Source organism: Squalius cephalus, assembly GCF_949319135.1.
Source record: "Squalius cephalus genome assembly, chromosome: 5".
NCBI classification, from domain to species: Eukaryota; Metazoa; Chordata; class Actinopteri; order Cypriniformes; family Leuciscidae; genus Squalius; species Squalius cephalus.
The window spans coordinates 20,631,548-20,647,988 of NC_137126.1; the positions used below are offsets into that span (position 1 = coordinate 20,631,548).

General features: G+C 37.8%; 1 protein-coding gene across 2 annotated transcripts in view; it reads left to right on the forward strand.

Annotated features, from left to right (window-relative positions):
• The window catches only part of arb2a (ARB2 cotranscriptional regulator A), a 204,799-nt gene that overhangs the window by 82,147 nt on the left and 106,211 nt on the right, over positions 1-16,441 (forward strand). For both annotated transcript variants that reach the window (XM_079872939.1, XM_079872938.1), the window contains exon 7: positions 3,486-3,701. In XM_079872939.1, coding sequence (XP_079729065.1) covers positions 3,486-3,701 — 216 coding nt within the window. The remainder of the gene's footprint in view (positions 1-3,485; positions 3,702-16,441) is intronic.

Genomic DNA, 16,441 nt, shown 5'->3' on the forward strand with positions numbered 1-16,441 from the left:
CACACACAAACACGTTCACTCCTAACTGCTATCAAGCGTGCTTTGTATCCGTCAAGTGTTGTTCTCACCGCCAAGCCCAAAGCAATACACGCTTTAGTTCATCAGAGACCGAAAAGAGACAAAAAAAAAAAGAGAGAGAGACACTCTCACTTCAAAGACAAACAAAGGGCCACAAATAGATAAAACACTGGGCTGTCCGTCAGAGGTGTAGGATTATTAGCGACATCTCATTTCAGCCATTCGGACTGAAAATAGAGTTTATTTGAGATGGGGTGATTCGGGGGACGCAGCATTATTGCTGTACTTATCAATTACGCTCCTAACCGGATCAAACCGAACAGTCCGATTTGTGTTTGTATCAGTAAATGTGCAAATACGCTGTGGCATGAATGTTTTCATGGTGATGGATCCTTTGTACCGTTTGTTTGGCAGCGTAGAAACGCTCTCAGTTCTTTAATCTCGAGCTCTATGCATTCCCTCACCCCATCTTAAATCGGCTTCTTAAAAGGTGAGCTGTTCTGTCGTATAATTAAAACAACACTGACACACACAAAAAACTGGAGAATTTTCCAGAATGTCACAGCGGTGTCAGTCACAGCTCGGAGAGATCAAGTCATTGTTGTGTTATGTGCAAGAAGTCGGCTGGTCTGAGACAGCCGGACAAAAGAGCACTAAAGAGGCAGTCCAGCGACGGGTTATGAGGGTCTGAGCCCCAGTGAGGGGCTGTGGTGACCTGCGCTGACCGCTGGCCCAGGGGCCAGACCCTGTCGCCACTCGCCCCTCGAGGAGGTGCTTGCCAGGGCAGGAGGGCATGGGAAGAGTCCGGGATACGGCAAATGCGCCATAACAGAGAAAGAGAGGCTCTAGAGTCTTTCACATATAACAGAACGCGCAATATTGCCAAGTTTGAATACTAAACACAAAAGAAAAGCATCTATTAGAGCCATAAGATTATAATTTATCATCGAGTTGTACTAATGTTAGTATGTAATTATAATTATTGCTGTTGATTATTTCTATATTGTTAAATGTTGAATGATTATATATTCCACATGTTTATGTTTGTAGAAGTAGTTTTCTCTTCACTTTCCTTTATAATGGATTTAGCTAGAACTGCATTCAGACTTCATTTAAACTTTTTTTAAAAAGATAATTTAATCTCTTTTTAAAGCACTACCAAATAACTTTGGTTACACTTCTACAATAAGGTTCAATTGTTAACATAGTTAATGTATTAGCTAACATGAACTAACAACGAGCAATACAGTCGTCACAGTATTTATTAATCTTTGTTAACGTTAGTCAATACAAATCCAGCTGTTCATTGTTTATTCATGTTAGTTCACAGTGCATTAACTAATGTTAACAAATACAACCTTTGATTTTAATAACGTATTAAATGTTGAAATTAATATTAACAAAGATTAATCAATTTTGAAGAAGTATTGTTCATTCTTAGCTCATGTTAACTCATGAACCTTATTGTAAAGTTTTATTAAACTTTTATTACTGTTGTTGTTGGATCTTTCTTCTTTTTTTTTTTTTGTTGCTTTAAAAAAAAAAAAATTCTCCTGTGTTAATTTTGGACAATGTTGGTGTAAATGAACACTTTATATTCCATAATAAGGGTGAAGAATGCTGAAATCAACCTAAGTTCAAAGCTAAACTCAGTCTAGTTATGCAAACTATTATATAACATTTGCTTTAAGGACAAAAGGTAAGAATGGACAACAGGGAGTTTGTTTGTCTTATCAAGGCGCTCTGTCTCTTTCTCGGTCATTTATCTAACCTGCCACCAGTGGGCAGTGGCACCGAGCTCCACTCAGCCTCCCTCACCACAACACCACACTAAGAGCCAGACGTCACTTAGATGACACCAGCCTGCCAGACAGAAACAAATAACTACAAATTTTAACCCCACGTCTGGTCAGTTCAGACTAACTCTGATAAACGCCACCTCTACTCTTACACACCACAGGCTGTCGGACTGGATTTGTACAAAAAAGACATTTATTAAATGAGAAACTGAATCAGAGTTCAGCAGAAATTAATTACGTTGGCTGTAGTGATATAATTTAATGATCACATGGATTTCGTGTCGAACGTTTAATATGCATGCATTTTAATTCGTAACTGTAAATTAAATGATGTTTTTTAAAATGTATTTAAAAGTGTAAATGAGCACATAATAATCTTATATTAGTGTTTTTAGTTCAGCTATTAGTTGTATTAGTAAAATGCTGGCGTGAGCTCGTTTGTATTGATTAGGTGTGAAAATGCTTGCTTTGCAGTCCATCATGTGAAATAATTATAATTGTTTGCTATTGACAGAAGCTTAATTTTTAATTAGCTGTTTTGAAAATCACACCTTTGTTTCTTGGTTGATGCAAATAGTTTGAAGCTTATGTCGGTGGGGGAAAAAAAATTAGCTTGTCATATTATGAAGATTTCTTTTTTCTTTTCATATAAAATTGTGTTGATTAGGTGCCTTTTAATATGTTTGTTTTATGATTAAATGGAGTAATGTGTAAAGCAAAAATTATTTACATTTAAGCACAAGTTTAGTTTTTCGATAAGATAATTATACTTAATATAGAATAATTAATAATAATAATTAACATTATTTATTTACTTATTATTATTGTTACTATTTATTTATTGAGTTATTTGTAATTCTTTGAGTTGTTGAAACATTTGTTTCTCTTATTGTCAAAGAAGTTGTATTCGTAAGCACTGTTCATATTTTTTCAGCGTATGCAGGGGATCAGAATTCACTCTGAGCCGTCCGGGAGAAACTTTGATTTGGTGATTTCTCTTCTGCGGGAGTTTGGCTGTGTATTGTGCATTTATTTAGAGCGATGCAGTTGAACATATCTGCCTGCCACTGAGACACTGATACCATTGAGTATTAAAGTCTTTAAATGTGTTTATTTGTTACTTTTATGTGTTTTGTTTATGCTTGTTGTGTTTTTGGTTTATGTGAAGTATTAAAAAAAGTAATTTCACTGTACTTTTTAATGTCGATTTTACAATGTTTAATTTTGAATGGATTTAAATTATACATGCATCTAAACTTGTTATAATATGTGCAGTTAAAATATAACAGAACTCATCATTTTAGTCTGTATATTCCACAATCAATTAGGAAAGCTGGATTTATTTTTCTAAATGCAACTCAGTAGCAGTATTCCTTTTTTATGCTGAATGTCAGCACACTAACTGAAGCTGAAGCTGAATTTGAGCTAACATGAAAGTGACACTGACCTCCGTTCGCATTGAGAGCCGCTCTAATCCCTCTCCCAATAGTTCACTCCTCTACTGCATGCCACACAATGCCGTGACTCACAGCGCTGGCATACATGCCTCTCCCCGGACACCTTGCTTTATTATGAAGGGCCGGTTTGTTTTGGCAACTCGAGTACAATCAGAAAGAGCACTGGAGCCTGTTTATTTGTTTATTCATTTGTATGTGTTTTGTCTCTCAGGAGGGCTACGGGGTGATTGTGCTGAACCCCAACGAGAACTCTCTGGAGGTGGAGAAGGTTCCGGATCCAGCCAAGAAACCGTCCCCGGATGCCTCCGATGAGCCTGCTGAAAAGAGAGAGAGGAAGGAAGAGCGAGAGAGCAAGAAAAAGAAGGACTTTTATGAGAAGTATCGCAACCCTCAGAAGGAAAGAGAGACGGAGCACATCCCGATACGAGTGAGTGGCCGAGGGAGGATGATGGGTATAGAGAGAGGGAAAGGAAGATGGGGTGAAATAGAGGATGAGAGGGGGTTTTAGGCAGCTGAGTGAGTGGGCCACACATGTGCGGTCAGGAGGCTGTGGAGGATTTGGAAACCATCCAGATTTTTCATCTCGCTTTCTCCGTTTTATCCCTTGATGTAATTCCTAACAATGTGCTTGTCCTTTTTTATTTATTTAGTTACATCACAGTCATGAACCACTAGGGGGAGGGCATTCTCATTCTAGAGAGCATCTGATTGGACTAAAATCAGTGTAGTGCAGGATGAGTCATCAATCAATCCAATCCAATCCAACTTTATTTATAAAGCACATAATAAAACGACCACAGTGCTGTACAATGAAATAAAAAATAAAAAGCGTGAAAATTACAAAAGATAATAACCACGAGAAAAAATCGTTCAAGACTAACTCATTCGGGTAGCTACAATCAGCTACCTTCATCATTATATTTGCTCAAATTCCCCAGAAATGTTTAAATGTGAATATCTGCTAGATGTGAATTTTGTCCAAGTTTAAAGTCACAAATGAAACTGAGGAATGATAGATCTTTTCTTCCATACTGTGACGCACATCTGTGTGTAACAGATTAATACACAAATTGTAGGATGGTTTATTGGATATTGAGATGTGGCCGTTTCCCTTTAAAAAAAAAAAAATGGAGACAGGGGTTTAAGAGAACTAAATGATTGGAAAAGACTGCCATAGGTCAACAGAATCAATTCTCTTGCTTTTAACAGAACATTGAGTTATAATATTTTAGTTTAATAATTGTAAGGTCAAAAAAAAAAATGCATGTTTTATGAATCGTTCACAATGAGATCAATAACATGCTTTTAGAAAATATTAATTTCATGCCAACTTTGGGTACACTAGCATACAAGCTAACAGACATGGAAATCTCCACAAATATCCAAGTTTAATTCCATGGCATCTTGGGTCGAACTGTTAGCATGCAGAGAAGATATATACACAACCTCTCAAACACACAGATTTTAGAGTATACATGCACACCACAAATCAAATCAAAGAAATAAATAATTTCTAATGCAAAACCATGAGGCAACCAGATGAAAGAAGGAAGCATCAATTGGAAAAATTGTCTCCCGAAAGTTAGCGCTTTGTTTTATCACCATTTGACGGCCACGTCACATATCGTCACACTCCTTGTGCTGTCATTTACTGTCGTTGACTCAGTAGCGGTGTGTGAGCTGTCAACACACTTCTGAGGCTACCTTCACACACACACACACGGGACGTTGAGGTATAATTATCTGCACTATTAGCATGAAGTCAGCTTTAAAACTGTCGTACCTCTCACTTTCCCTCTCTTTGTAAACAAATTATCTTAATTACTCTTTTTATTGCCATAAACTAACTGACAACTATCATTCCTTAATAAATTCAAACTGAGGACAGAATTCTGTGGTGTTGCCCAGATGAAGTTGTTTTTTAACACACATTCACAGTCAGTAAGAGAAAAAAAAAAATCTATGAAATAGCCATCAGTGAGTGTGAATCTGAGATTTCAACACCTCGTCCATTTCTGAGGCGTTTCATCAGTGTTGGATGTGGTGAATAGAGGAAGTTGTCCTCCAGACTGCTGTGTACAGTATAATGGAAAAACTCACTGTCAATATCTATGAGAGCTGACATCTTCATGCGCACATGCAGCAATGTGTGTTTATGAGTAAATGATAGAGAAAAAGTGTGTGTACGTATCCAAGAGGAGCTGCATTACCCTGAAGAGGAGAAAGGGAAGAACCCATAGCAATGTCTTTATAAATATTTCAGCTGGGATAGTTTGGGATTCATATGATGAGAAGGCTTAGCATCTCTCTCTCTCCTCCTGAAGTCTAGTCTAGCAGTATGAGATAAAGTCCAGGTCTGCTAGATGGCCTTGCAATGTTCTGAACTCTGATGTCTGCCTGCTTTCCACTCGGCCACATTATGCAGTTCTAAACCAGAGCGAGCTGCTCCAGCACAAGGACATGTGCTGATGACTGTGTGTCTCTGACTTATATTTGTGCTTGTGAATTCCTGTAGGGAACATCGAAGTACGGTTGCCAAGTGGAAATGCACGCAAGTTGGAAAAGCCGTTTTGTTTTGAACCACTGCAGGAAAATATTAAAAGGGCTCTGTTGAGATGATTTCAGGCTTTCGTTTGTGTGTGTTGTTGGCTTGTTTAGTTTTTATATAACTAATATCCTGCAGCACATTGTCAGTGGCTGAAATGTAATGATTCAGCGCTTTGATTTAATTTTCTTTGTATACTTTGAGATCTTGTATATTTGTTGAGGGTTTATGTGTGTAGTACTTAAGTGATTATAGTTGCATAAAAACATTGATTCTTTGGAAAGATTTCCATTACAGTGGAAATACTTTCATAACATTTAAAAACATTATTAGAGTTGCTTGTTAAGGCAAGTATTGCTATTACTGCTGCTAATAATCTGTATTTTTTGAATGTTTTTCAAATCCTCTTGCCCTAAGTTTTAAACATAGGTAGACCCAAGACCTTTCTAGGCACAAGAATATGATTTAAAAGCTCAGTGGTAGGATATTTTCACATGGGATAGTAACAAAACAAGCCAAGACACTCAGAATACATCAGCAACCACATAGCAATTCTTCAGAAAATATATAAAATATAATGAATATAACATGTAACATGTATTTGTTAATGTAAATTAATTTATCTAGAAATGTAATGATAGTTTGTAATGATAGTTGTTTTCCAAAATACTTCTGTTGTTTCTTAGTGACTTGAAACAATATTGTATGTACATCAACACAAACTGACATTACAAGCTTTTAATATTTTTTTTTACAAATTTTAAAATAAGCTCCCATTAGTTAACATTAGTTAAAGGGATACTTCACCGATTAGCATTAAGCTTTGAATTAGTAGAAACTCGGTAGTATTTTCAAATGACCGTGCTTCCCTCCCTCATGTCCCTCTGAGACGAGAGATTTCTGTATTGTGCGTCTGGAAAAAAACGTCATAATAAATCGTCATTTTGCATCATCGGAGGCTTTTTTGGCCAGAGGCTAGAGACTACAGCCAGTAGTAGGAGTTAGTTCTGCATGTTTTCAACTCGCCCATAGGGGGTGGCATCTCACGATAAAACGGCGTCTTTTCAGTTTCGAGTCAACTAGTAGCCTAGTTGTATCATTTCTTCCGATAGTTTCCTCTGTAATTGGTAGGCGTGGCTTGGGAGTGGCCTTGTAGGGCAGCGAAGCAGTGCATTCTGGGAGTTGTTGTCTTTTATCCACATGAGCCAAAAATACATTTTCTGGCTTTTCTCAGTCTAGAAGGCACCAAGTTCTAAAATAATTTCACATTTCTACTACATAAATGACCCAATTTAAAAACACATTCATCTTAACAGCAATGAAATATCAATTTAATGTATTAACTAACAATGAGCAATCCGTCCGTCCGTCCATCCATCCATCCATCCATCCATCCATCCATCAGTTTAATAAAATGTTTCTAATTTTAATAAATAAAACTGTTCATTGTCATGTTAACTCAGGTCCATTAGGTAATATTAACAGATTAACAACTTAATAATAACGTACAAGTAAATGTTGAAATTAACATTTACTAAGATTAATAAATGCTTTAGAATTATTTCTCATTGTTAATTCATGTTAACTGACATAGTTTACTAATGTTTCCAAATGTAACCTTATTGTAAAGTGTTACCCTATTTTTTTATACCTTATCTCCTCTAATTACAAAAAATAACTAGATTTTTTAAATTATTTTAAAAATAAGCCTTAATGTTTGCTTAAGTACCTCCTTACTGTTCTTTTTTTTTCATTGGATTTCTTCCAGTAAGATACCGTTTTCTGACGAAACTGACGTAAGCGTCATACACCCACATTTACATATTTGATAACTAGCACTGAAGCCCTCCATGAGTACATACAGTATTAGTACACAGATTATTTGGTAGTACATTGTGTCATTGGGTCCAATCAGATTACAGTGCTATAGATGTATGCGAGTCTCCCCGGATCAGTTTTTTGATGAATCTGTAACTGCGCTGATGTGTGCGTGTCTGTATTTGTGTGTGTTTTCTCCTCCTCTCCACCCATCCTCTCAGGCCCTAGAGTAGGAGGCGGGTCACAGCGAGTCCCATTCTCCTAAAGTTTTTAATCTTTTATTGTGGCATTGTACGCGACTGAACCTCCTCTCCTCCCCTCCTTGACTCCCCGTAGAGCACTAGACCACCTGCACGTCGCTCTGGCCGGGCCCTGCAGCTCCAGGCTTTGGTAGCGCTGAGTTGATTAATACACTTCCTTACCCCCATTAAGGAGCCCTTAACTGCCTTTAGCACTCTTACTTTTTAGCACCCCTCGGGTTGCGAGCCCCCAGCCCTGCCTAATCTCCCCGCAATCTTACAGATCACAGCCTCAGCGGCCCACGTCTGCTGACGCCGAAGAAGAGGGGTGGACATGAGAACCAGGGGGGGCCGAAGTAGTGGGGGTGGCATACAAAGTTTTTTTGGGAGTTCACTTTACTCTGAATTTGAGGCCTAATCCAGTTACCTATTTTCTGTCAGCCAAGCGGAGGAATAGCAAGAACAAAACCCACATTCAGAGCTTAAGAAGCTTCCAAAGATTTCATTCAGGCCTGAGCGGTCCCGGCTTAGGGCCCCAGCCCCAAGGGGAAAAGAGCAAGTGGACAAAAAGCCCAGTGCGCTCAGCCTTTCTCTAAAGCACCACTTATTTTTGTAAATGACTAGAATCCTTCTCCTAACACTTTTTTTTTTTTCTCTCACATTTCTTATTGTTGCTTTTTTTTTTGTAAAACGTTCTAGGCTCGAGAGAAAGGGAGAGCACTTCGTCAAACATTCAGACGCAGCAGCTTGTGGGAGGTGTTTTTCTTTTCATTTCTTGCTCTTTCCATCTCTCGTTTATTCTTTACTTAAGTGCCTGCAGAACTTTAAGTGTCAAATCCTTGTGGAGATGGCATGAGTTTATTGAACGCTCGAGAACGCCATCGCTTTCATACACCATGTACGCTATGACCTAACACGAGAAAAATAAAACATCCATTGACACCAGGCCTCTGCTTTACATTGTTTTGCAACACACAAGTTCTGCCTCTTGTCGCATTTACCGTGAAATGATTTCCAAGGCAGTAACATTTAAGTGTTAGATCTGTTAGCCGGAAAATAAAAGGATTGCCTTTATAGTTATGATTGAAATGTTCTGGGTTGACGTTGTTCTTGTTCATGAAACGCGATCATAACTGTAAATCATTCACACTTCCATACATGCAACAGTTTTACGTGCAGTTTACACGGAAATTTGTTCTGCTCGTTTCATGAATAAGGATCTCCATGAATTGTAGTGTACGAATTTTCTTTTTACATGTTTTCTTTTTTTCTCTTTTGATGAATTCTCATCAGCACAAGCACATGCCTGAAGTTCCTAATTAGCATACTATACTGCCAAAATATTTCCACATATGGGCTTTTCAGACAGCCTAAGTATAATAATAAATAACAAACATGTGAGACTTATTGTAGGATTATTTGTCAGTTGTAATTTATTCCTGTGATGGCTGAATTTTCAGCATCGTTACTTCAGTTTTCAGTGTCACATGATTCTTCAGAAATCATTCTAATATGATGATTTGCTGCTCAAGAAATTTGTTTTTTTATTATTATTATTATCAGTGTTTAAAACAGTTGTGCTACTTAATATTTTTGTGGAAACAGGGTTTTTTGAAATGTTTAATGCATCCTTGCTGAATAAAAGTAAAAGTCTCACTGACCCCAAACCTCTGAACAGTAGTGTAATATATAATTTTAGATTAATACATTCATGTTTTAAAGGCCACCTGGAGTTTTGTTTAAATAAGAAAATAGGTGGTATTTAACATTGTGTTTGTACACAGGTTTTGTGCACAAATATGTACACGCATAGTTAATGAAGGAGACCCACTGTGATTTGGACACTTTTCTGTGTGTGTGTGTGTGACCAACTACAACTTTTAGTAGTATGCAAAATATATACCTCTCAACTTTCCACAGTAAATATTTTGAACAATCTATATGTTGTAATGTTTCACCAACATCTTGCATATGATTATGAATGAGAGCATATTGTGTTGTGCCTAAAAGGTGCTCCAAAATCATATAAAGGTGTCACTGTTGGGGCATTGATGGGACATAAGCATCGGTTCAAGGGGTTACTGCTGGTGTTCCTAGTATACTTTGTGTACCTCTACTGCGTCCTTCGTCTCCACAGAAACGACATCCATTATTTATCCCTCGTCTTCTCTCTCCTGTTCCCCCGGGGACGAGAGGAATCCGTGTTTTGGAGATGTACTGTTTCCCAATGCCTGGCTCGTACACCCCTAACCTACATGTCTATTAGATATGGCCCCGCCGATTCGGAGATGTCAAGAGACTTGTATTCTGGCTCGGGTTGTATCAGCCTCAGTCAGTGTTCCCGTAGTTCAGGGACACTTCTGGAGGTCCTCTGTGTGTATGTGAACTTTGGCCTTGAAGACCTTCCACATAACCCACATTGCCAAGACAAGCGTGGTGACCGGACGTGCCTTAATTAAACTTCTGAACTGGTGATATGAGCGTAGCAGAGGTCAGAATCACAGGTTACGAGGTTCTTTACGAGGTTCGTCTGCTGTATGCGTGAGTGTATTTATTTATTTTGAGCTCCACTGATTTATGAGCTGGGGTATCTGTTAGCACAAGTGTATGTATGTGTGTATATATATATATATATATATATATATATATATATATATATATATATATATATATATATATATTCCTGACCTAATGTATTTGTTTTGGTTGCTTAATGCAAAGTGTTGTCATCATATATGGAGTATAAGTACATACATAGATAAAGCATCCTAGTAAACTTAAGCATATACTTTGGATGGTAAATGTTTCAGTAAGGTTGTAAGAAGATGCCCAAGTTGTGACAGTTGTTTTTTATGTATTTGATTTTGCTCGGTTTCATAACTGAAATCATGCAATTTGTTTTAAACCATAATATGCTCATACAGTACTTGCAGTAACTATGTTTTATTTACTCACCAAAGCCAATTCTTACTCACATTTGGCACTTGCAGGGAGTTAGTTTTGGAACCTGGTAACATGATTCAAATAGACCTCTGTTTATCTTTTAAAATTACAGAATGATTTTGCATATTATGAAACCTAGAAAAAAAGATTGTATATATGTATGTGTGTATATATATCGTTTCTCTCTCTCTATATATATATATGTATATACACACATATATATATATATATAGAGAGAGAGAGAGAGAGAGAGAGAGAGAGAGAGAGAGAGAGAGAGAGAGAGAGAAACGAGAGAATGTGAATTGTGTATATGAGGCAGCTCTCTCTGTGTGCCTGTATGTGTGTGTTGTCCTCTTGTAATTTTTGCATATGAACTGCTTGTCAACCCTTGCCACTGTCTGAGATCTCCTCTCTCTGAAGCTGTGCATTGGAACCGCTCTCAGGGCGAATCCCGCTGTAGCTCCGCTCAGATGTCTGCTCCCAATCTTCCCGTTAGGTCAACCAAGAAACACATCCAATCTGCTGTCAGAAGCCAAACCAAGGGCCTTCACAGCAGGCCTTCACCACCAAACGACACACAAACCACTGTCTGTGCCTTCTTCCCCCTAACATCAATTAAAGCAAAGCAGTAATTTAATCTGACAATCACAGGCTTTGAGTGAGACAGGTTGAAATGTCACAGAGATGACCTTTCTGCCCACATGCAGCCAAGAGCTGTCTTTTGCCTAGGCCTTTGTAGTTTGTTAATGAGATATTGATTTGAAACAATGCACTAGCAAATTTTTTCGAGATTAGCTCCATGCTAACAAGGTCATAGCGCCGTGACAGTACATTCTCCTGTTTATCAGCACCATACCTCCACCTCCTTTATTTAAGAGCCCTCTTAGGGGGTCTGTAAACCCCCCCCAATGCCTTTTTAATTTCCTGTTTTCCCTAAGCATGTTGATATTCTGTCCACATCTTCCCCGTTGGCCTCGTTTGTCATCTTACTGGCTTTCGGCGGGCTTGCTAGTCGTTAATTACTTGTGATTTTCAAGTCATCTCCTTGGTTCATGTTCTCTCCCCCCTTTCCCCTCCGCTAGATATGAGGGCTCTCGCCACGGTCACACTCTTTTCTGAAGGAGCACCTTGTCTGGAACTGGCCAGGTGTGGACGGAAAATCTGCAGGAAGTGAGTGCCAGTACTCGTTTTGCCAGCCCAAGACGTCTAGTGTTCCATGCACGCTAGCGGCGCTATCAGGAAGTCCACGCGCCGCCATGAAACCCTGTCTCAGCCTTATCCGAGTATACAAACCCAGCACTCACACTGCCAACTTTCAAATCCCTCAGCATTATCGGCTTTCCCAGACTCCTATTTCTTACTATCAGTCCGCAGTCTCTGTAAACGCAAGCCATGTGGAGCTAGCGACAGGCTAACGGACGTTCGAGGCACTTAATGTGAATCTCGGCAAACACCTGGAAAGTAGGTCCACATTCGAATGGCTCCAGTAATAATACAAAACACGCAATTACCTCCTTGGATTGTTTAACGCTTAATCGTTTAACTAAATTAAAATAATCCCATGCCCTTCTGAAGAGGGTACTGCTGGTCATTGAAGTGAACTGAGAGGACTGTGTTTGCCCAGTGTTTCTAAAAACATTTAGCACGGTTAATTCTGACTGTTTGGATGGGCTTTTTAATGGTGATCTGTGGACCTGTGAAAAGGCAGCTAAATATGAATTAGTTGCAATTTGTAGCTAGCAGTGGTATAGTTGAGACCAGCCTATTTGAGTCAAGACCAAGACCAGAAGAGGGTTGAGTCTGAGTCCAATGAAAACATGGTCTAAGACCAAATCTGAACAAGCTGTGTTTGCTTAGTTTGGAAATACTTGAAAGACTACTTTACATTCATTTGGAAATATTTGTATTTACATATGACTTCATTGCGGGATTAAAATGTGAATCGAGAATCAAAAAATTTCACCAGTGTTGGTATTGTGACAACTGCAATTTTGGTAATGTGGTAATTGGTATTACACTAGTGAGTCACACTTTAGATTAGGGTCCAATTCTCACTATTAACTAACTAATACTGCTTATTAATAGTGAGTAAGGTTATTAAGTTTAGGTATTGGGTAGGATTAAGGGAAGTAGAATATGATCATGCATGCTAATAAGCAACTAATTAATAGTGAGAATTGGACCGTACACTAAAGTGTTACCCAATAGTGTGATCATTTTTTGGCCCTGATTCTGACATTCTGGATTTTGGTGATACCGTTGATTTTTAAAAAAATGTTTTTAAAGCCACATGCAGAACTTTTTACTCATTGTAGCAAGTATTTTAACTGGATATTAAAGATGATATGAAAATATTTACATTCTCGGTCAAAAGTTTGTGGTCAGCACTATGCAATTTTCAGGATTTGTCACTTCTCTGTTGCCTGTCTATCAGATTCTCTGTAGCTGGCTAAGCGCGCTATTTGAGCGACATAAACGCAAATGAATGATAAATTAAAATAAATATCTGATCATCCTCCATAAAAGTCACTATTTACATCTTGTATTGTCTGTTAACTCTTGATATACCAATGCATTTGTATTACATTGCAAAGAACGGCCGTTATCAGCCGCACAGTGGAAAATTATATCATATCCGTACCGGCTGGGCCGGTTCAGCACGGAATGGAATGGTTAAGCAAAGAGAACAGTTCGGCCCAACGGTTGAAAAGCGGCTAACGAGTGGTCTATTATAACAGTAGATGTCCATTAAAGGTGCAGTAAGCGATTTCTGAGAAACACTTGATATTTGAAATCAACCCAAACAAACACACCCCTCCCTTTATTGCTCCGCCCCCAAAATACACAAATACTCAATGCAAAAGTGGATGTTTCTTTATCATAGCTGAAGCGAAGCAAAATAATGCTTCACAAAAAATAAAGTGAAGATGATGAACGAATTAACACAAAAAAAAATGCCGAACACAACAGTACATACCAGCAAGAGTTTGTTGTTATTCGCCAGCAGCACAGCAGCTCCAGACAAACAATGATTTGTTATGATCTGTTTCTAAAATTACAACTACAGCATATCTTGGTTCTGTAAAACTTAGCAAAGCTAATGTTACTCACATATGGAACAGAAACAACGCAACCTCTGTGTCCGTTTCAGGCCTTCCCGCTTAGGTTTCTCCAGCGCTTGAAAGCTTTTCTAATATTAACGTCCTAAAGTCCTAAAGCTCTTCCCTGATCATAACCCTTTTTTTTCCCACACATATTTCTCTTACCTTTTCTCTTTTGTAATGTCTCTCAGCCATCTCTCTTTCTACAGTCTTTCTTCAAATCTCCATCCTGCTCCACTCTCTCTCCTCCCCCATCATGAGTGCATACGCCCCCTACTGCTGATTGGCTATAAGTGTGTTTTGGTGCTCAGTCCAATCCACTTTCAACCGCGCTTACTGAACATTTAAGGACCAGTGTCCACCTCCAGAGCCGCTTCAAATGCGGACTCTGTTTGTTGTGCTGAGGTAAAACCGTCTGAAGAAACTGTAGTCCATGTGAATAGATACACAGTATTATTATTATTTTTTTTATAATTATACAAAAAGTCTCATCATGTTTTAGTGGATCAACATTATTCAGTTGGATTTTGACTGTGCATATAACATCTTTTTTTTTGTAAGCAATTTAAAGTAAAATGTGAGATATACAAAAACATATTTTATATATATATATATATATATATATATATATATATATATATATATATATATATATATATATATATATATATATTAGGGCTGGGAATCGATTAAAAAAAATTAACTAATTAATTGCACAATTTGCTGTAATTAATTGCAATTAATTGCATTTCCCCCAAGCTTGTAATCATCAATATTTAAACTGAGAATAGCCTAATTAATAGCCCTGTATTAAAATAATATTAAACATCAATATATCAATATATTATTCTTTTTCAATAATCAATCAACATAATCAATTTAACTTTTTTTTTTTTTTTTTTTTTTTTTTACTAATTATCAAAATAAAATATAGTCCTACAAAGCTATTATAAACAGAGCATGTGATCAGAGCAGGTCATTTTACCATTGTTGCCCAGCATGACTGTACCAGCTCAGTAGGGCTATTGCAAACAGAAGTCTACTACTGAGAAATTTCACGTTATTTGAGCGGACTTGGCTTTTCCAGTGCGTGATCGGTACATGATTGCGTTTGGGCCGTTAACGACAGAACGCGCAGCGCAAACACGGAGCGGCGCAGCAGCGCGCCCCGAGACACACACACACACACACACACTTGGAACGGAGAGCGCGGCGTGGAAAAGACCCGCTCATGAAAGCTGCGCGAGAATGAAACCTGCTCGCCGAACACAGAGGGGCGGGACGGCATATTTTTGTCATTTTCAATGGCAGCTGCAACAGGAAGTCATTAAAACGAGGCAAAAAAAAAGTGCTGCGTTAATTGCGTTATTATTTTTTTAACGCGTCAAGCATCTCAAATTAATCGCAAAGATTAACGCGTTAATTCCCCCAGCCCTAATATATATATATATATATATATATATATATATATATATATATATATATATATATAATATATATATATATATATATATATATATATATATATATATATATATATATAGATATATAAAAAAAAAACAAATGGCTTGCTTGAATAACATATTCATTTAAAATTGTCAAAAAGTACATTCCAAAAATTGTGGTAGACATTACTTCTGTGTGTGAAAAGTGAAATAGTAATATAAACGTTTATTATTAATTATAATTACCTTGTTAAAGGGTTAGTTCACCCAAAAATGAAAATTCTGTCAGTAATTACTCACCCTCATGTTGTTCCAACCCCGTAAGACCTTTGTTCATCTTCGGAACACAAATTAAGATATTTTTTTATTAAATCTGAGAGCTGTCTCACTACTCCATAGGCTTCTAAGGGACTGAAACTTGCTGGCCCAGAAAATGTATTAAAGACATCGTTAATATAGTCCAAGTGACTCCAGTGGCTCAGTTTATAAAGCGACGAGAATACTTTTTGTGCGCAAAAACAAACAAAAATAACGACTTTATTACACTTTTCATTTCCTTCTCTCTGGGCTCACTATTGGCCAACGCTGGTCATGTGTGTGATACGTGGTGACGTGCAACACAGACGCTATGCTTAAACACTACGTGAAAAGACCCGAGGCCCAGAGAGAAGGAAATGAAAAGTGGAATAAAGTCATTATTTTTGTTTGTTTTTGCGCACAAAAAGTATTCTCGTCGCTTTATAAACTTAAGATCGAGCCACTGGAGTCACTTGGACTATATTAACGATGTCTTTAATACATTTTCTGGGCCAGCAAGTTTCAGTCCCTTAGAAGCCTATGGAGGAGTGAGACAGCTCTCAGATTTAATCAAAAATATCTTAATTTGTGTTCCGAAGATGAACGAAGGTCTTACGGGGTTGGAACAACATGAGGGTGAGTAATTACTGACAGAATTTTCATTTTTGGGTGAACTAACCCTTTAATTCGTCACAATGAAAGTAGAAGGTCCAAATGAGCTCAATGCATCATGGAAGCAAATACGTTTTGGCACTGTAGTAAGTCTTCTGGATATTGTT